Raw genomic sequence first — 21084 nt, 5'->3', positions numbered from 1 at the left:
CGGTTGTATACCCCTACGTATGACATTCTCAACTGTCATTAACGGTCCATTAAACCATCTTGTGCATGTCATATGAACCGTATAACCAGACGAGCTATGTGTTAGTAATTTCTGAATAATCTGTTTAAAAATGTTTATACAGCCAAACTTTATTAAAAATCCAAAAAGGTATAAAAATAATAATAATATTATATTATATTTTACCAAACGAGTAAGAGTAAAAAATAAAAAACAGTTTTAGCTATGGTGGACCAAGTATGTATGTATGTATGTTAGCAGGACCAGACCAGACCAGACCAGCTTTTACTTTCCAGTTTTGTTAATCATTTTCATTTTTTGCTTTTTAAAAAGCATAACACTTGACACCTTCTTCCTCTTTAGGATTCTTCTACTTCTTCATATTCTTTCTCTCTCTAGAACCACAACCACTTTTACCTCCATATTTTCATATACATTCTTTACAACTGTCTGTAAGTACTACACCTCTCTACTCTCCAATTTGTTTGCTAAAATTTGTGATCATGTTTTTTGTTGAAATTTGTGTATATAGTTGCCATTACTTGGTGTAGTTACTAGTTAGTTGTTATAATGTGGTTGAATTTAACAAATTTGATTTCAGTTTTTTCAACCTCGGCTCGGCTCGGCTCGTTTATTATTTCATAATTAATTATATATGTTTTTAATCATTGAGAAAAACCTTAAACGAGCCTAAGCTCCGTTCGGGAGCCCGTGTAGTACCTTAAATTATATATGCTTTTATCTCATAATTAAATTATATATCTTTTTAATTATTGAGAAAAACCTTAAACGAAACTAAGCTCGGCTCGAGAGCTTGCATAGTACCTTAAACGAGCCAGAACTCGGCTGCGCAGTGTGTAATTAATGCATACAAGTCCAAAAGAGAGAAAACTTAAAAATACACAAGGTCAACAAGCGTAGACTACCTTCCTATACAAGGCTTGGCTCGAGCTCGAAAAGGCTCGGCTCATTTCGAGCATTTTATCGATCCGATCTTTGTAACTAAGTTTTTGAACTTTGAATCTTGTTTTCATTTCTACTTTTCCATGCTAGAGGTGAGATCATATATCTCTGTTTATTTATTTATTTTTATTTTTTGTGGATTTATTTATTATTATTTTTAGTTTTTTTTATCAAATTTCTATGTCATTAAATTCTGTTTGGAAGCTACTTGCCTTTTGCACTCCAGTTTTTTATTTTTACACATTCTATGATTTGATCAAGTTTGTTAATATACCAAATTGATCTGCTATCCTGCTATGATTTGTGTACTCCATTGTTAGCTAGTAAGTCCAATCTTGACTTTTCAAGTCAACTTTGTGGTTGTGTCACCACAAGATGTTTCTTTTTCTCTAGAACAACTTTTTTATAATTAACTTTAGTAGCCATTTTGTTGCTTGAATCTGCTAAATTTTATGAGTTGTATTGTGGAATAACTTTTTATAATTTAATGGTAGCCATTTTGTGGCTTGAAATTGCTTAATATTATCAATTTTAGATGAAAAAAAAAAGACTCATTTGACTTTCAAAAGTCAATCATAGACTTCTTTTGTGGGACAATAGTGTATTACTTAATGTGGAAGGAATTTTATAAAAAAATTACTATGAACTATACTAATATCTAGTAATCATGTTACTTTTAGATTGTAGAACATATAATTTGAAGAATGACAAAAGTGGCCCCTGAAGTTTTTGATGAGATGCAAATGCAAGCGGTTCTGTCAGTATCAGCAGATGTGAGCTTCAAATCAAACAAATTCCCGAAATATAAATTAGGGCCCGATAATCAGATTCTTGATGAAGCAGCTGTGGATGATAAGGGCCCGCCTTTAAAAGATATCGTGGCACAAGAAACCGCTGCGTTATCTGATCAACATAAACGTTTATCGGTTCGTGATCTCGCTAGTAAATTTGACAAGAATTTGTCTGCTGCAGCTAAATTGTCTGATGAGGTATAAATTTAAGTATTTTGGTCACTGAATAAATGAAGAGATTATTTATTGCCCCTATATTGTGGCAGTCTCACTCACATAAATTGTTTATAAAAGTAAATATTTCATTTATGTACCTTTTTATTTTTTATGATATCAAATTTACCGTTTGAAAACACTGAAAGTGTCATATTTAACACATTCCATAATTAATAAAATAGAATCTTTTACTCATAACGATATTATTCGCTGGATGATCTAAATGAACAATGTGTGTGAGATGGTTTATTGTTTTCCTAGTTTATTCAGTTAAACATATGGTTATAAGTAGGGCTGTAAACGAGCTGAGCTGGAGCCAGCTCGTTTATTATTTTAAAAATGAATGTTTTATTTTTAAACTAATTGATATATATAAAAGAAGAAAACATATATTTAACATGCATATAATGCATAATTCATATAATACAAAATTTATAATTTGAATATTTATTAAAACTTGGGCTTTAATTTAAAAGAGCGAGCTAAATGAGCTTAACGAACCGAGCTTACATTGGCTTGGGCTTGACTTGTTTACAAACAAGCCGATTTCGAGCGATCCACAAGCTTTTTGAATAGCCATACTTATAAGTAGCTAAGATTCCTTTTTTTTTAAATTACTATGGAATGAATAAATTTTACAAATTTAATGTTTTGATGTTATTACTATATGTAGGCTAAACTCAAAGAGGTGGCTTCTTTAGAGGGTCATGTACTTTTAAAGAAACTTAGAGATGCTTTGGAATATTTAAGAAGACGATTAGTCGGTCGAAATAAGGAAGATGTTGAAAAAGCTATCTCTATGGTATAATACCCCTTTTTTTACATTTTTATTTAATTTTTTGCATTCTATTCTTATCCACTTGCTTATATGGCCTTTAAACGTATTGAACGTTACGTGAAAAGCTCACGAGTTGTTCACGCGGAAGTTAGTTCATTTATGTTCGTGAACGTTCGTTCATTGGTTTACATTTGTTTAAGTTTGTTAGTATATCCATTTACCATTGTAACTTAGTACAATTTTAATAACTTTTTAGGCTCTTAACACAATTTTTCTCCACATCACTTTTAACTACTTATAGCTCAGTTATGTTCGTTCATCCATGTTTGGTTATATTCGCTCGTTTACGTTTGTGAACCGTTTGTTTAACTGTTAACGAATGAACATAAACGAACACGAGCATGTTCATTATCTCAACGAATTCGTTCACAAGCCTGCTTTTAAGGTAAATATTTTTTACAAATTATAGGTGGAAGCATTAGCGGTAAAGTTGACTCAAAACGAAGGAGAGTTGATACACGAGAAGTCTGAAGTTAAGAAACTTTTAAACTTTCTCAAACAGGTAATTAATTAACTTTGATCGCTTTGACTTTGTTTAATAATTTATTCAAGGTATTAAATGAATATTATTATGTATTTACAGGCTTCAGAAGATGCTAAGAAACTTGTAAACCAAGAAAGATCTTTTGCATGTGCAGAAATTGAAAGTGCTAAAGCAGTAGTGAGAAGAATCGGGGAGGCTCTTGATGAGCAAGAAATGATGTCATTAACTTCGGGAAAACAGGTAATATTAAATTTATAATGTTGAAGGGTATTATTGTCATTTTATGTTTTCGTTCTTGAAAGTGGTTATTGATTTCTTGCTAGGAAATGGAGGAGATGGTGGAGGAAATCCAGCAGGCTAGAAGAATTAGGTTGTTGCATCATCCATGCAAGGTATCTGTTGGTTTCTTTTATCAAGGGTAATTTAGTCATTTCACATGAACTTAATCGAAAAAATTAACGCCCGTTCATTCTAAGGACCATTCGAGTTACACTTATAAGCAATTCGGGACCATAGATGTAATTTCTTTAAGGGCCTTTCTTGCAATACGGTCCACAGGGACCATTCGTGTAACTAACTCTAGTTTATTTATGGGACAACTTATATAAGAATTTAACAAAATAGTGTAAACCCAAATATCTTAGCCCAAATATATAATAATTATTTAACTATTAATTAACAAAAAGTTGTAGGCCCAAAATCATTATTTTGGTCCAATTGTTTTTCGGGCCAAAAATTTCAAGCATAAATATCAAAACCGAAACCAAATGGTTTTCAAAAACTCAAAACCATGTTCCCTTCGTATTCTTGACACCTAATCAAAGATATTTGTGTAATTTTAAGTTTTTAAAGGGCATTTTTGTCATTTGACATACGTTTTGTTTTCTAGGTGATGGATATGGAGCATGAGCTTCGAGCCTTGCGGTTACAGATACAAGAAAAGTCTGCATTCTCAATAAAGCTTCAGCAAGAGGTGTCTTAAAAGAGTATTTTTGTCATCTGGCATATTTTTTAATTAGAACAAAATATTTTTTTTATTTTTCTAGAATAGAATAAATGTAAATTTTTTTATTATTTTGTTGCATCCAAATTCCAAATGCAGCTATTGTTGAAGAAATTGGTTGAGGAAAACAAGTTAAGCTTATATATTCTAGAGGGCTCCGGAAGTCTGGGCTCAATTTTACGACTTCAGCCGTGTTCAGAAGAAGCCACCGAGCTTTCAAAATGTTCAATTCAGTGGTACCGTCTATCGTCACAATGTAGCCGAAGGGAGCTTATTTCAGGTGCTTATTAACCAAACAAAGAATCAAACACGAACATGGTTTTCTTGTTCGTGTCTGTTCGTTGAAAAAATGAACGTGTTCATGTTCGTTCATTCGTTCGTTAATAGTTTAACTGAAGGGTTCGTGAACGTAATGAACGAATATAACTGAACAAACATGAACAAATATAAACGAACATAACTGAGCAAATATCAATCAAAAGTAAATGTGAATGATAATCTGTTGTGCCTAAAAAAATAATAAAACTAGGCAAAATTTTAATGGGCCTAACAATTTAAATGAATATATAAACAAACAAGCGTAAACTAAGGAACATCACGAACATGAGGTTTTTGTTAATGTTTATTAATCTATTAAATAGACGAACATAGACAAACTTCCTGTTGAATGGTTCACTGAACGTTTATTTTTCATCAGGTGCTAATAAATCGGTTTATGCGCCCGAGCCTTTTGATGTTGGACGAATATTGCAAGTTGATATTATATCAAATGGCCGAAAATCTACCGTGACGTCAGCTTGTACAGTACAACCTGGTTTGTTCTCGTTTCTTTTTCTCATATTTCACAATAAAATGTTGGTTGACTTTTTTTTTACAACAGTATATCTATTTTAACAATGTTTTTGTAACAGCCGTTGGATTAGAGAGTTGCGTGGAGACGCTTTCTCGAAAAGGAAATTCTGAATTCAGTGTATGTAAAAATTTTAATCTATATATTTGTTAAAAATTAATTTGAATAAAAGTTTTTATATTAACATTTACAGGTGGTTATTTCTCAAATGAACGGACGAAATTACACGACACATTCCGCTCACTTATTACGTGTTGGAAAAATGAGAATGAAGCTTTCAAAAGGATGGATTACAAAAGCTAGAGATGCATATTCCTCTACATCAATGCAGGTAAAATAATAATAATAATAATAATAATAATAATAATAATAATAATAATAATAATAATAATAATATATTCTTCTTTTTTTGCAAATGAACAACCTTAAATTTCATTATATTTTCTTGCAAATTAGTTATGTGGATTTAGAGGTGGCGGGAATCTTGCGGCTAAATCAATATTTTGGCAATCAAGAAAAGGTCAATCTTTTGTATTGGTGTTTGAATCAGAACGAGAAAGAAACGCAGCCCTTGTTCTAGCTCGAAGATACGCGCTTGATTGCAATGTATGTATTCTCTTCCTCTTCATTATTCTCAAACTAAGTGAAATAATATTAAAATAGACTGATTTTAGTATACTTAAAACAGGTGGTGTTGGCTGGACCAGATGATCAAGCATCACTTTATCTTCTTTAATTTGACTAAAATGACAAGGAAGGTTTCCAAAGTGAGATTTGATTGTTTCATTGTGTGTTGGGTGTGTTTTGTAATTGGGTGTTTTTCTACTAATTTGATGAGTTTGTGCATCCTTTATAGGCATAGTTTTGGTTTGCCTGTCAATTGGTTGTATGCCGAGTTTTATTTGATATAACAAGGAACTCTCTCTTGGATAGAAACCTTATCTTGTTGAAATTATTATTACTGTCCGTTGGTAATTTTTCAGGAATATTATATACATAGAGGGCATGTAAAAGGACATAGTTAAAAAAACATAGTAAGGCTGAGTGGAAATTTGTTTTTGGGGTGTAATGGTGTAGGTTCTACAAGTTGTGCCCACATTGTGTTTTTTTTATTATTTTCTTTTTATAACTAAACTAATTAAATAAAAAACAATTTATTTAAATAATTAACTAAAAATGCATTAAAATTAAAAAGAAATACAAAAAAATTAAAAAACATAACTAATAACGCATTAAAATTAAAAAAAAAATACAACTAAAAATATTAAAAAACATAACTAAATAACATACTAATATCCATAATATTTGCGCATTTTTTCAATTCGTTGTCGTTGCAATAATGCGGCCTCTTCGTGTGACCCGACCGCTTTGAGGGATTCGTATTTTTCACTCAATTCCCGCAATTCCAACATTTGGTCAATCTTTTCGTGTTGTTTGTTGGTTTCGTTCATGACATCGTTGAGTTCCTCGACACATTTTTTTTGTTTTTTAATGATTTCTCTCATGGTAGCGAGTGTCGGTTGGTTCGGGTTGTTTGTAGGATTCATTTTGCTAAATTTTTTTGAAGAATTTGGGTATGAATTGTGTATGAAATGGAGAAGAAGGTGTATTAAATTATTTTTTTTTTAAATATTTGACCGTTTTACATCGGTCATATTAATATAATAATATTAATTTCTGCTCCACCCGGCGACAAACTAACCCCGCCCCCGACCCTTTTCGCCCAAATATTGCCCCCGGGGGCGGTGTTCTAGCTTTTTGTCGCCCCAATTCACCCCCAACTCTCGGGCCTAAGGAACTTGTAAAGGACCGGAACCCGGTAGAAATCCTAAGTGAAGTCCTAAGCCAAGAAGGTACGAACAAAGTGAGGCCCTTTAGAGACGGGGAGAAATTCTTGTGGTAGTCATTGCGAACATCTCTCTCCTCTTCTCTTAGCGTGTGATGCTGGCCTAATGAATTGAATATGAGACGCCGGTACGATGGAGGTTGGTTGAAGATGATGTGTCGGCGTTCAGAACCAGTCTTGAAGTGAATGAAGTAAGGAAATGACGACTCTTTCTTGAACGGGTCTTGATGTGTTACCTGTGGGATTGGCCAGAACCGTATGAAACCGTATGAAAACAAAAACATCCTCTTTTAACTTATGTGATTTTTTTTTATGGTGGATGATGTTAAACGAGACGAGCCAAGCCAAGCTCTGAGCTCCTCAAACTCGAGCTCGACTTATTTATAAATTTATCAGTGTTTAGTTATTTTTTATCATAATAAATTTGTTTAAAAGCAAGCTCGGTGTTTAGTACTAGAGGTTGGCCAATAAGTTATTGTGAAGTTAATGAAACCAAACTGAAATCATACTTGTGAAAATGTTAAAAACATATCCTATGAAGGCGTTGGCCAAACAGACATCACCATAGGAAAATATATCCTATGAAGTGTGGTTTTAACGGGTCAACGAGTCAAGCTTCGAGACAAGAGACTCGAAAGTAACCATCAAAAAAGAATCAAGGCACTAACTAATATGATTAACATATTATAAAAAACAACAAAACTTTTTAATCATGATATCATTGAGTGAAATTATATCAGAAATTATATCAGAACCAACCAACAAAGAAACAAACCATCAGTTTGATAATTACCCCTCCCCCTCTCTTATTAAACCAAACCCGACAACAGACATTTAGCGGGATCGTAAAGAGCCACCACACCTCGCGTAACACTTGAGTACTTCCTGTAAATCACCTTCCGCTTTTCATCGGTTTTTGCATACAAGTGAAACGCTGCCATCAGTTTCGCACACTCCATCACTTGCGCCTCACTAAACCCGGTATGCACTTCAAGCGTATCGTGCCACACGGGACTCTTGTTCATTGCAGCCCATGCAGCATACACTGCCCCTGCCGCCACCATTGACGGGCTAAACTTAATAATCTCGTAATGCATCATTCCCAACTCCGCATAAAAGTACACCATATTCTCCATCTGCAGTTGCATAAAAGTACATTTTAAATAGTCAATGACCCGAACCATGATACATTTTAAAACCATTTAATAATAATACAAACACTCACGTTGGTCTCGGGTGTGGTAACCGAGGCTTTGATGAACCGAGTGAGAAACACATACGGAGTTGGAACGGTTAAATTCCACTCCAATTTACCCAAAATCCTCTTCTCCATAACCAGCACATGTTTATAGCTCGGTCCGAAATCTGCACAAAGTCGTTAACCTCCGGGGCCCATATTTCTTCATACTTTGAGGCAATAAGCATCGCACTCATCCCGACACATTGTAACTCTCTTCGGGCCACCTTTTCAGCTGCCAAAAAGCGGTCGATAATGTGGATTGTGAGGTACAGTGTTTCGTTTGAAAGCTCGAACTTGTTGTGCACTTCGATCAGCCAGTCGATTAGAATCGCCCTCATTTTCTCGTTAATTTCCGGCTGCGAGTTCATATAGTCATGAACTTTATTCTCATTCTGCATTAAACCAATAAATAAACATTAAATTCTAAAAGACAAAAAAAAAGTTATAAAAATTTTAAATTTTTTTTTAAAACATTAAAAATTTTATAAAAAAAATTTAAAAATTATACAACATTTTATAAAAATTTTTACCTCTACAAGTTTGTAGAATTTATTAGATATCTTCAACATACTCAACTTCTGCAAGTTCATTATTAACATCGCCTGCATCGATATCGACAATGTTTTTGGGCTTCGGTTTATAGTCGAGACCGCAAGCAGCTTTGCTCCGAGCAGTAAGTGTGGAGGTCAATGACGAGTGAGGTTTCTTTTTTCGCAAAGCCGAAGATTCAGATTTCGGTTTCTCTTCAACCGTGTCGGGACTGATATTCACAGTTGCGTTTTGTGGGATCGGCACAGGTTTCGGCTTTACAGTAACTCTCTTCTTGGGCACTGCTTTATTATTGTCAGCAACTGCCAATGGCTTCTGTTACACAAAATCAAGAAAGTTAGATATTATATATTATATATAAATATAAAATTGAATATTATTTGAAATATGGAAAAAAATAAAAATATAAAAAATAAAAAAATTAACCTTTTTGTTTTCTGCTGCATCTTTTTGTGCATTGGCAAGTAATTGTGCACAGAAGCTTCTGGTAACGGGTCGGTGGATTTCCGGTAAGGGTTTTCCGTCTGGTGGTTTGAGAGTAACCATGTTGCCAATATCGCCAAGTGCACGGCGGTTCTTGGGTTGTCCGGCTGCCGGTGCCACCGCAATGTTCTTATGTTTCATCACTCCAACTGCTTCAACTAAAATCAATGGCAAACAAGGATTTGAATTAAAATTGATGATCAATTCTAAAACCTCAATGATTAAAAATAACTAATAAGTTTAAAAATCCTAAAATAACTAAAAATTGAACCAAAAAATCAGATAATACAGAAACCCTAAAATAACTAAAAATTTTAAAAATCCCACATTAAATTTCACAAAATCAAAACAGATTCAACAAAAAAAGCAGAGGATACAAAAACTTTTAAAATTAAACCCTAAAATAACTCAAATTTTCAAATATCACAGATTAAATAAACAGATGTAATCAAAACTGGAAGATCTCATAACCAACTAGAACTAGGGTTTATAAGATTCAATCAAATAAACAGAGGATTCAAAAACCCTAAATTAGTGGAAAACTTTAAAATCCAAGATTTTGAGATTAACATCATCAAAACAGATGCAATCATAAACCCAATATCTATTAACCCAAAAAAAACTAATTTTTACAAGATTCAATCAAATTCAAGATTATCAATCAAAAACCCTAATTTAACTCAAAATATTTAAAACCCAAATTGATTTTGATTCACACCATTGAAACCCAGATGTAATCAAAACCCACAGATCTAATAATCAAACAAAAACCCAGAGTATTAATCTAAACCCCTAATTTAACTAAAATCTTTAAAATCCCAGACTGGGTTTGATTCACACCATTAAATATTTGAAACCCAGAGATCTAATAGTCAAACAAAATCAGAGATTGAATGATAAAAAATGAAACCCAGATTGATTGGTACCTCTGTTTTGTTCTTGAACAAGATTTCTTGAACCCATGTTACTTTCTCTCTCTAACTCTCACTCACTCTCTCTAGATCTCTGAATAGTAAAATGTCAACTGATGAATGAATATTGTAAGAGATGATGGTCCTTTTTGAAGCCGATGAATATTGCTTACGCTGCCCCTAACGGTCTGATTTCTAGCCGTTGGCTTATTCAAAGTTTTGTAGGTTTACAAAAATGCCCCTTGAAGTTATAAGATGTTAAGGTTTAAACAAATTGTTATTATTATTATTATTACTACCCTTTTCTAATTGCCAATAACATAGCAATTTTCCCTTGTTAATTATTTGTATTCATGTCTATTCCCAATAATATAGCAAATTATTAGTTACCCATTTTATGATTTAAATCCCAATAACATAATTTGCATAGAAAAATTATGTGGCTTGAGTTGTCACATGTAGTCAGTAATCAGTAGCGTGACCTTAACGGTTTCATTAAGTTGTCGTGAAAATAATGTGGCCTGATTTTCACTTTCTTGAACGGTTGTATATCCTCATTTACTGAATCTGTATGTTTCTAGTACGTGCATTTAACAAGTTTATAAAAAAAGAATATGTTAGTAAATTTTTAACAATTTAACACAACAAAGTTAACACCAATTTTCAAGTTTAACAAATTCACACTTTTAATTTTACAACATGAGTTAAAAAAAAACAATTAAATCTAAGATAAGTATATTGGCTTTAGGACTTATATTATACCCCATTTATTGTTTATTACCTAAATTCAAAGTTTACATGATAAATTTTGAATGTTTAAATTTTAAAATTTGTCAATGTTTTATAAAATAAAATCTACATGTAATACTGAAGAAAAGATGATACTAAACAAAAGATTAAAACAAGATTATACATTTTATTAAATAATATTTGAATAACCATATTACATTTTTGAAACGACGAGAACTCATTTTAAGTCTGATTTGTTTGGACACGAACCTAAATTGGTTAGGCGTGCAACCCACACGTTTTGACAAGCTTAGTAAGGGTGTTTGTCATTTCAGTTTTTTGGTTATTAAGTTTATTATGTTTTCGATTGTTCAGTTTGGTTTTTGTTTCAACTGAATATACAACATAAAACTTTTCTTAATTTATTTTTCGAATATTAAAGTCTATATAAATTTATCTTTATTTGTCATTAAAATGAATTAGGCTAAATAACATTTTACAAAAGTGTAATTAGATTGTGCTAAATGACAAAACTTAAATAATCTTAAAAGTCAATTACATAGATGGTTCTTTTGATTTGGGAAAAATAACATACTTGAATGCTAAGCCAAAAAAAAAAAATTGTAGACCTTTAGAAGTAGAAATGGTAATAGGTTTCTGGTTTGCGTTTTAATTGAGATACCGGTCTTGTTCGTACCAGTTTGAGATGATGAAATAAAAATGATAGACATTTAGAAGTAAAAATGGTAGCAAGTGGAAGAGGGAAAGAGAAAGAAGAGAGTGAGTTGAAACCGAACCAGAAGGACCATCTTTGTAACCAACTCTCTAATAATATATTTTTATCGGTGTACTTAGGTTATTCGATTTATTTGCATTATTCAAACCGAACTGAGATATTGAAACCGAAAGCTGAATTTGCCAGTTCAGTTCGGTTTATTCAATTTCGATGCAATTTAGTCGTCTCTAAACCTAATTACCTACACCCTAAAGTTTAGTAGCCAGGTTGTTGGTGAAGATATAATTTTAGGCACAATTGGTATGAACAAGCCCATATTGTTCAACCATATCTTAAACCCCGTGTCTAAGATAATGTACACTCATGTACGCAAAGTGTACAAACAACCGATGCATGACGAAGAGAGTAAACTCAAGCTACCGAGTGCATATAGGCTATCCGAAATTTGGGTCAGAATTAGGTTACATAATTATTCTGGTACATAAGACAACACCTCAGGTCCTTTACAGTTACACTACCCGCATATCAAACATTTATTGCGACTCAAGATATGTGAGAAACCGGTTATTCACTAGCCTACAAATGAGGGATTACTCGCTCAGGTTTTTGAGCGATTTCATTGGCAGATGGCAATGGCTTTCCCGCCAAAAATCCTCTTAAAAGCGCAATTGATCGCTCGGGCTGTGAGAACGGGGCTTCGTGTGATGCGCCTCTAATGGTTGCAAAAGTTAAAGCATCGCCATACACTTGTGTCCATCCACCAACCTGCCCAAAGTTAAACTTCATAAATATAAAAAAAACAAAACCCAAAAGTGAAAATGACACAATGAGCGGGTTAGGTAACGGTTCTTATCGGGTTCGGGCCAAATAATATTCTTAAAATTCAAAAAAATCACTTGTATCCTTCTAACTTTCATAATATCATTTTAACCCTTCTAAAACATAATAAAAAAGTTACCCATTCCAAGAACATTAAGCGTCTAGAGTCTAAACGGTTTACAGTAATAACGTTTACTGGTATATTTAGTAAATGTTACAAATAACTACTTTTATTATATTTATTAGGAATAAAACATAACTTAAATCGACCAAAAAATAAGTAATTAACTAAATGAGTTGAAATTGTCAAGTCAAGCAAATATGTAACATCTTATTCATAAAATCCAACTAAAAATGTAGTTGTAACTAGTACGCAAAGGTGAACTAACCTGGTTGCCATTGAACCACGCCCTGTACGGTAGAGTTACGTTCAAACCTAACTGCTTAGCCAAGCCATTGACCACCACTCGTGTCCCAGTTAGCGGGAGCACAGAGTCCTGATCCCCACTGAAAAAAATAAATAGAAAGATTAATCTTTTCAACCATTTTGACCCTTTTAAGCCAATTTTAACCCGTTTCATTTTTAACTGAACTCTTTTAATTGGCCCGGTTAAAATTTTTTTGTTCATTTTGTTAAACGAATGAATATTAGCTCATGTGTCATTCTGCATTTATGTTCGTTAGTTTATGTTTGTTTAAGTTTGTTCATTTACATTTGATAATATATTCACTTAATTTTTTTTAGACTTATTACAATATAGTCTAGTTTTAAATTTTAATAACTTTTTAACAACACATTATTGTTCGCATTACTTTCAAATGGTTTTAACTCAGTTATGTTCATTTGTTTATGTTCAGTTACATTTGTTCATCTATGCTCAGTTACGTTCATGAACTGTTCGTTTATTTTGTTACCAAACAAACATAACCGTTAGTTTATTGTTCATTTCTATCGTTTGTTTGGCACACAAGACATCTTTCATATGTTTGGTATATATTTAACCTAAAATACAAGCCTACTTATTTATGTTTGGTATATATTTAACTCACCTGTAAACAAGAACCCTAATGCCAGATTTGATGAGGGAGGTCAAGACTGGAGTCATTGGTACCTCAAGATTGTCCATGTCATAGCTTAAAACTCTGTCATTATAAAACAAGAACCGGTCATTAATATATAGTTTTCTTAAATTGATAAAGTGGAATATGATAATGGGTTCGTGTATTACTCGCTACACGGGGTCCAGTTATTCACACCTACAAGTCTAGCATTGAGAGCGGTTTGAACGTCTTTTCGGTTCAAATATTCAATCGTTTCATCTTCCACACAAACGTCTATCTTTGTCTCCTCATCTTGCTGCAAGTGGAAACAGTCATTATGTACAAAAAAAATTTGACCCAGATCTGGAAACGGGTCAAAATGGGTTCGGGCGATAACAAACTTATGTCTGTTTGAATCAAAACCCGTTTTGTAAACAAATAGTAAATTTTTTTGTATGTGCTTAGTGCATCGATTATGCATTAAAAATACAATTTGCATGAATTTCGATTCATTCGACCCAATTCTTTTTAAACTATATATTTTTATTTTACCCGTTAGAGATGTGGCAAAAATGGACACATGACAGGGCCGGGTCGATTTTAACCGAAAACACATTTTGTCCAAAAAATTTTAAACTTTTTACAACAGATTGGTTTGTCAATTAGGATTACAAAATTGGATCATTTCAATAAATTACTTTTAAAAAAAATGCACTGCTTTTATATGTTTGACCTATTTGGCCCGATTCCTTTTAACTTAATCTTTTGTATTTCATGTTTCGATCCATTAAAGATAATACATAATCCAAGCCGACTGACCAATTCCTAACCATGTCGGAATTGCCACTTCTAAATATCTTGGCTTGTAAACAAACCGCACGAACATGTACAGAGCATGTTCGTGGTCGTTTGTTTAACTTAAACCAAACAAACGAATGGACACGAACAGTTAAACAGGCAGGGTGTTCTTCTTCATGTCCGTTTGTTAAGAAAGTTAATATGTTCGCTCGTTAACAGTATAATGAACGGTTCACGAACGTACATAAACGAAAGAACATAAACGAACCAGACATGTGCTCATGTACTTTTGTTTAACTAAATGAACAAAAGCTTTTGTTCATGTTCATTCGTTTATTATATTAACGAATTTCCTGCCAAGTAGTCACCTGAGCACTGAATATTTTGTTCGCTTACAGGTCTATTAACACATCATAAACAACAATTAGGAAGTTACTAAACTCACAACTTGCTCGAGAACTAGTGATTGTGAGAAAACGTTTGATAAACAAACGTCAAGTGTGACGTCATACGCGTTAACAAATCGACCAATCTCTTTTGAAGCTTGATTTGCAACTAGAGAGCAAGTAGGTGTATAAGACCTAGCCTGTCCTTGTCTTCTTATAGTTGAATAATTGCATTTTGAGTTAAACATATCATAAGTATCATCTGATAATAATCCATGAGACCAAAGATACTCCCCCCTTGAATTAAAATCCGTATTGAAGTCCAAAAGTGGATTACCTATCTACACAACAAAATAATAAGTTCACCAAAAATGGACCTCTTCGTTATATTTTGTAAAAAGTTAAGGGTTTAATCATGCAAAAAGGACTTCTTTTGTAAAGATAAAAGCCCGGGACTTTATTTCTAAGTGTATAAATAACGTGATATAATCATGTAAAACCAAAGTTCAGAAACTTATGGCCAAATTCAGTTAAGCGTGTGCATGAAACCGAAAAAGTCAAGAAACAGAATTGAAATAACTGAACTCAAACAAAAACCGACGCTTTGGTATTCTGTTTTCGTAAAAATTGAACTTTTGGTTAGGTTTTAGTTTTGCATGTAATTAAAACCATAAAAACTAAACCGAACCAAATTTTGAACCCAAAACCGACCCATGCACACCCCTAAATTCAGTGATTATTAATTTTACTCACTGCAATTCCCTTGAGATTAATTTTGGCTTTTGAGTGAACTATGAGATTTGCGAGTTGAGGAACGTAGTGTCCTGCAAAAATTGGCACCAAGAAACCGGTCAAAACGTTCAGCCAAAACAATAATGATAAAAACTATCATTTGTACAATAACTTTAATGCAGAACTAGTCTATCAAATAAGAGTACAAAATTTATGGTATTTAGCTTTTTTAAAGTTGTTGCATAACATACCTGCATAACTTTCGCCCGTGATATAGAAGTCCCGATTCTTGTACTGTGGATATTTCTCAAACCATTTTTCAAGAAAAGCAAGATTGTCACTAGCTGAAATGAGAAACAATAATCATCACATGTGAATTTGACCAAAGGTCCAAAGCAATGATAGCATTAGCTATTAAGAATAATATGGCATCACCTACATATACTTATAACAATAATAATGAGTTATACTTGATAGAAGAAGTAACTAACCTGTAATGACATCATTAGCTGATGTATAAAAAGACTGGTCATCAGAGTAAGAGAATCCAACTCCTGCTGGTGACTCCAGATATAACATATTTGCTTCTGTAATATAACATTGAATTTCCCAATGTTATTTCCAAAAATTATGTAATATATTGCAACATTTAATAAAGTTGCATACTGAAGAAACGTGGATCTACTCACTGGTAGCAGATCTACTTTCCTCGGGTGTGATTGTACTATTTCACCGATGGTTCTTCTGGATCAGTGTTCTTCCACCTATAAAATGAACAGCGCCGTTACTTACCCCTCAGAAAGGGACAGAGGGGTCCTCTTTGGGATAACCCTCCGGCGTGAGAATAAGTATGGTGTAGGAGAAGATAATAATGTGAGAGTAAGGGAATTGGGAGAGTATTGCTTAATAGCTGAATACTGTATGTTACTCTGTATGATTATGTGATTGTCTCTCTGTGTATGAGAAAATAACTGACTAGGGCTGCCTGTCAGTGAATGTAATTGAATATGCTTCAATGTGAATCAATGTCTGTAACTGTGTACGTTATGATGTATTTATAGTGCTAGGGTTCTCACTGATTGAGCTGAGATCAAATTAGGGTTTTGTTGGCCTCCTCCAATCGATTCGCGCCACGTGTCCCTGGAGACACCTGGTGCTTTTTCATTGGTTATGATCACGTGGTAACCCATGAGTCATGCTGAGCTGTCCACCTTTCATTTAGCAGCTGTCAACATCAGCATATCCTTATTCCTTAAAAAGATGCCTTCTGGAAAGTTGTCTGACGTGCACAATCAAGGTTGCCCTAATCCTGATTTGGATAAGGACGAGGTTGATTATGTGCACGTGTGATATGCGCCCATCCTGAGGATGCGCGAGGTCTTCTCTTTATTCTCACGCGCAGATATTTCATGCGCAGATGTGATACGCACAAGCATGTAATACGCGTCACGCGCGGTTGCCCCACGCGCATGGGTGGGCATGTATAATGCGCGAGCATGTGATATGCGCCGCGCGCGAATGCGCCACGCACGATGTGATATGCATAAGCATATATGATGCTTGAGCATGTGATACGCGCGAGCATATGTGATGCGTGAGCATATGTGATGCTTGAGCATATGTGATATGTGCAAGCATGTGATGCTTGAGCATAAGTTTTGTATGCGCCATGCGCATAGGTTTTGGCTTTGTGCCTTCATAATGTGTTTATCTTGTGGGTTGACCCGCCTTGCTCGGTGTTGAGGCGGGTACATACCTCTTCAAGCCCCCCCAGTCTAATGTGTGTCTTATCTCGCGCGAGCGCGGTAAGATAGATATTAGACTTACTGATTTGGTCTTTTAATGGGGTTTTGTCGTTTTCTTGGTTGTTTTCATCGTTGCGCGAAGTTCTATCCATTTGGTTGAAACGAAGGGTCCAAACACGTGGTTGGTTGGTGGTGATGTGCGCCGTAAACGTGTCAGACGTTTCGTGTGCTCGAGGTGCTACAGTTGCCTTTCATGTCCCCTCGCACAGCTGTCTGGAACACGTGTCGCGCTCGCATTGGTTTGCACCTGCGAGTGGGGGCGCGTGAAATCCGATCAGTTGCCACATTTCTCTCTCCTGGGCCTATAAAAGCAGGCCCTTAGGAAATTTTTTATCTTCATCTTCATTGTTGCAAATTTTCGAATTCCTGCCTTTCATATTCTGATTTGAGTGTTTTGATTGTTTCGAATCCTCGATTATCTGCTGCTGCAGTTGTATGTCTGATAGTTCAGACTCCTCTAAACCCTCCATCACCTCTATTGCCTCCCGAAGACGCCGTGTGAAATCTGTGGTGATGTCGACATTGAAGCAGAAGGGCAAGGGGAAGAGGGTTATTGAGACCACATCGGAGGAAGTAGGGAAAACCAAGGCCCCGAAAAGGTGGAATGAAATCCCCTGCAAATTGAGGCAGGCCGATCTCGACAGCCTCATCTCGTCACAGGGTTTTTCCGCCCTGTTTGGCTGCATGTTGCTTGGGGCCGGGCAAACGGCGGCGGACCCGCCTGCCGGCTACATTTCACTGTACACCCATTTTTTCACCCACTGCAACCTTCGTCTTCCGATGACAAGGTTTGTAGGCGCGGTGTTACGTTTTTTCGGGATTCATATATCCCAAGTCCATCCGTTTGGACTTGTGCGCATGACTCATTTCGAGTTCATGTGCAAATCACAGCGCGAGGAGCCCACCCCTCGGCGCTTTCAATTTTTTTACAAGCCCAAGATCCAAGATTCTTGGATCTCCTTTATTCCTCGCAGTCAGAAGGTTAAATGCAGCACCGTATCATTCAAGAGCCTTCATGACTGGTCTGAGAGGTTCTTCTACATCAGGGCTGGTGTAATCCCCATCCGCATGACGATGCGCGCGATCGATTCTGCGCCCGCGGATGCGGATGTTATTAAGAACCCAACCGGCGCCTGGGTTAAGAAACTGACCACCGAACCATCCCCCGCCAAGAACATTCGCGAGGAGGCGCTGGTGGGGGTCGGCATGAGTAAGCTGTGGGCTGACAGCGCGCTTGAGCCCGTAATCCAAGTCGACGGGTTGTGTAAGTTTATTTTATTGCTTTATTTCTTTTTCTGCGCGAACATAATTCTTTTTGCTGATATCACTTGACTTCTTTTTGTGCAGTCACCAAGGATTATATCCACGCCGCTTATGATGATCAAGTGGAGGGTGGTTCCGTCGCGCTTGGCGCTGGGGAGGTTGGTTTCCCAGATCGCTTCGATGACATGTTCATCCCTGTGGATCTGGAATTTAATTTTGATAGCGACGCGCCTGGTAAGCCTTCGCACTTATGCTTATTCCTTTAGAATACCAAAATTTATTAACAGTTCTGTTGCTTGTATTTGCAGATGCGCTCGAAAACTATGAGCTGGAGCTCGCGAAAGAGGAGGAGGAGGAAGAGGAGGCGCCCCTACTAAAGCGCAAAGCTAAGGGGAAATCTGGCGCAGGGGGCAGTAAGAGACAAAAGAAAGATGACACCCATGTCGCTCATCCCCATGCTCAAACGAAGGGACCTAAGGAAACCCAGGTGTTTACCACCAAGGGTTCTTTAGCTTCCCTGCCTGTGAAAGTGGGCAGACCTCCTGTCCACTTGAGGTATGGTGGCGTCACCTCCTCCGTTCGCGCGGCTGAAGAGAGAAGCAGTGCCGCGCCTGCGACAGGTATACTTTGCTTATCTTCATCTGATTGAATTATTATTAAACATTTGCTCCTTTGAATGTTTGCAGGACCGGCGACGGTTGCAGATCAGCCGCAGGCGCCACAAGGTGCTGAGGCTGCGCCGGGGTCTGCTTCGAAGTCCCCCGTTCTACCCTCTGAGAAGGGTAGAATGAACTTTATGGCGATGTTCGCCGCGCCAACAGAATTGCGCCAAGGTATGTTTTGCACATTTGTTTTCTGAATTTTTTCTTTTGGATCCAGTCATAAACCAATTTTCCTTGTTGATTTGTTCATAGGAGTTGTAGCTGGCGTACAAGTTGCCGGTGACACTCCTGGCGCCGTTGGCGGCGCCGCTGGTTCTGGTCCTGCTCCTGCTAGTGCTGATTCTCCCCTTATTGGGATTACAAAGGAGCAGGAAGCCGTATTGCGCGCCGAACTGGCGGCGTCGAGACCTCCCTCGCCTCCTCCTACGCGCAGCCCTCTCCGCGAGGCTGGTTTGGAGCCCTCCAGGTCGCAGGAGAAGAGGCCTATTGAAGAAGATGAGGAGGATGAGGGGGCTCAAGCTGAAGACTCCTTGGGAGACCGCGCCAGCCCTGCGATGCCACAAGACTTCGCAGCGCAGACTTCTGGTGGGGCTGGCGCTGACTTTTCTGCTTCATCCCCGCAGGTATGTTTTAATTTGTTGCTCCACTGCGCGTACCTCCATATAAGTATGTTTTATGACTTAGAACATTTCTTGTGTTTTGCAGGAAGGTGACCACGTTTACCGCCCGAGATGGAATATTAATGAAGACGGTTCCTTCCAATCCATGGGCGTATGCGAGGACTTCTGGGCTCATGCCGTGCCTCCTACTGAAAGGAGGTATCAGGAGGAGCGCACCCGCGCTGACTTGCTGAATGACCATATTTTCGCTGGGTCGGCTTTCTTTGCTGCCTCCCAGGAGCTTCGTCGTGATTATATTAAAGTACGCGATGCTCTTGTGGAAGCCCAGCGAGAGGCTAAGGTGGCCGCCTGGAACCTTTCTGATGCTCGCGCACGAGCTGAGAAACTCCAGGCGGAGCTCAGCGAAAACCGAGCAAGTGCCAACACCGCCTTTATTAAGCGCGGGCATGAGCTCCAAGCTGCGCGGGAGAAGCAGCAGGTGGCGGAGGCCGAAGTTGCCAAGTACGCGCGGAGAGTGCGTGTCTTGGAACAGCAGGCGGAGGCGCGTGACCAAGCTATCGTCCAGAGTATCACTGAGAAATCATCACTGGAGAGCGAGGTTGCGCGCCTGAAGAAGGAGTTGGCGGCCGCGCAGGCCGATAGAGATGAGGCCTTGGCGACGGCAGCGTCCAGCCAGGAAGCACTTGATGCTGCGCAGGCGGAGAAAGAAAAAATTTTGGCGGCAGCAGCGTCTGACAAAGAGGAGCTAAAAAAGACCAAGGAAACTGTTGAGTTATTAAACTCCCAGGTTCCTGCCCTCGAGACGTCTGTTGCTGGCCTCGCGCAGGATCGCCAATGGCTGGTGTCACAGGGCATGACTCGTTGCGCTTTGGCGATGAAATATTCCGCCGAGTTTCAGGCCCTTGTGATGGACTGCAATGCTGCCGCGCGCTTGGTGGGTCGAGCTGAAGGGTTTACGGATGGGTATGAATATGGCATGTTGAAGAAGAACCCATCCGAGTACCCTTACAAGAGCGACGCGGCCTGCGCGGACATGGCCGCGGTGGGGGAGAAGTATATGAATACTCCCATCCCCATCCTTATGCAGGTACCTCGACCTTAATGAGTTTTTCTTGATTAATTTTCCAAGTGTTTTGTACTCAATACTTTTCTATTGATTTGCAGATTGCTGCGCTTGCTGACCAGCCCGACCTCGGCGCGCTAAAGAAGTTGCTCGATGAATGCGAGGGGGCTGGTGGCGATGATGGTGGCGCGGGGGATGTTGCCCCTGCCAGCGGTTCTGGCGCGGCGAAAGAATCTGC

At 37.2% G+C, this 21084-nt stretch overlaps 2 protein-coding genes and 1 pseudogene across 3 annotated transcripts; 1 reads left to right on the top strand and 2 right to left on the bottom strand.

Moving 5' to 3' along the window:
• The first annotated feature begins 1618 nt into the window (after window positions 1–1618).
• Window positions 1619–5999, top strand: LOC143603854 (stomatal closure-related actin-binding protein 2-like). The gene is made up of 12 exons (XM_077080530.1): window positions 1619–1970; window positions 2662–2790; window positions 3236–3328; window positions 3410–3550; window positions 3634–3702; window positions 4200–4283; window positions 4413–4593; window positions 5011–5127; window positions 5225–5283; window positions 5357–5494; window positions 5620–5769; window positions 5852–5999. Exons 1-12 carry the CDS (start codon window positions 1686–1688, stop codon window positions 5897–5899), a joined length of 1494 nt encoding a protein of 497 aa, XP_076936645.1. The 5' UTR covers window positions 1619–1685; the 3' UTR covers window positions 5900–5999.
• Window positions 6000–7739: 1740 nt separating this feature from the next.
• Window positions 7740–10288, bottom strand: LOC143603852 (G2/mitotic-specific cyclin S13-7-like; annotated as a pseudogene). Its single transcript, XR_013148151.1, has 5 exons — window positions 10208–10288; window positions 9225–9439; window positions 8780–9113; window positions 8235–8641; window positions 7740–8145 (listed from the first exon to the last, which is right to left on the bottom strand). The product of XR_013148151.1 is annotated as a G2/mitotic-specific cyclin S13-7-like (transcript).
• Window positions 10289–12058: 1770 nt separating this feature from the next.
• LOC143603853 (serine carboxypeptidase-like 45) lies at window positions 12059–16034 on the bottom strand. Its single transcript, XM_077080528.1, has 8 exons — window positions 15925–16034; window positions 15685–15777; window positions 15455–15525; window positions 14761–15042; window positions 13706–13833; window positions 13527–13619; window positions 12866–12983; window positions 12059–12422 (listed from the first exon to the last, which is right to left on the bottom strand). Exons 1-8 carry the CDS (start codon window positions 16010–16012, stop codon window positions 12234–12236), a joined length of 1062 nt encoding a protein of 353 aa, XP_076936643.1. The 5' UTR covers window positions 16013–16034; the 3' UTR covers window positions 12059–12233.
• Window positions 16035–21084: the final 5050 nt, after the last annotated feature.

This window comes from Bidens hawaiensis, unplaced genomic scaffold, assembly GCF_021521415.1.
Source record: "Bidens hawaiensis isolate Kalapana, Puna unplaced genomic scaffold, B.hawaiensis_p1.1 tig00063193_1, whole genome shotgun sequence".
Taxonomy (NCBI): Eukaryota; Viridiplantae; Streptophyta; class Magnoliopsida; order Asterales; family Asteraceae; genus Bidens; species Bidens hawaiensis.
This window is presented reverse-complemented; position numbering and strand designations above follow the sequence as displayed.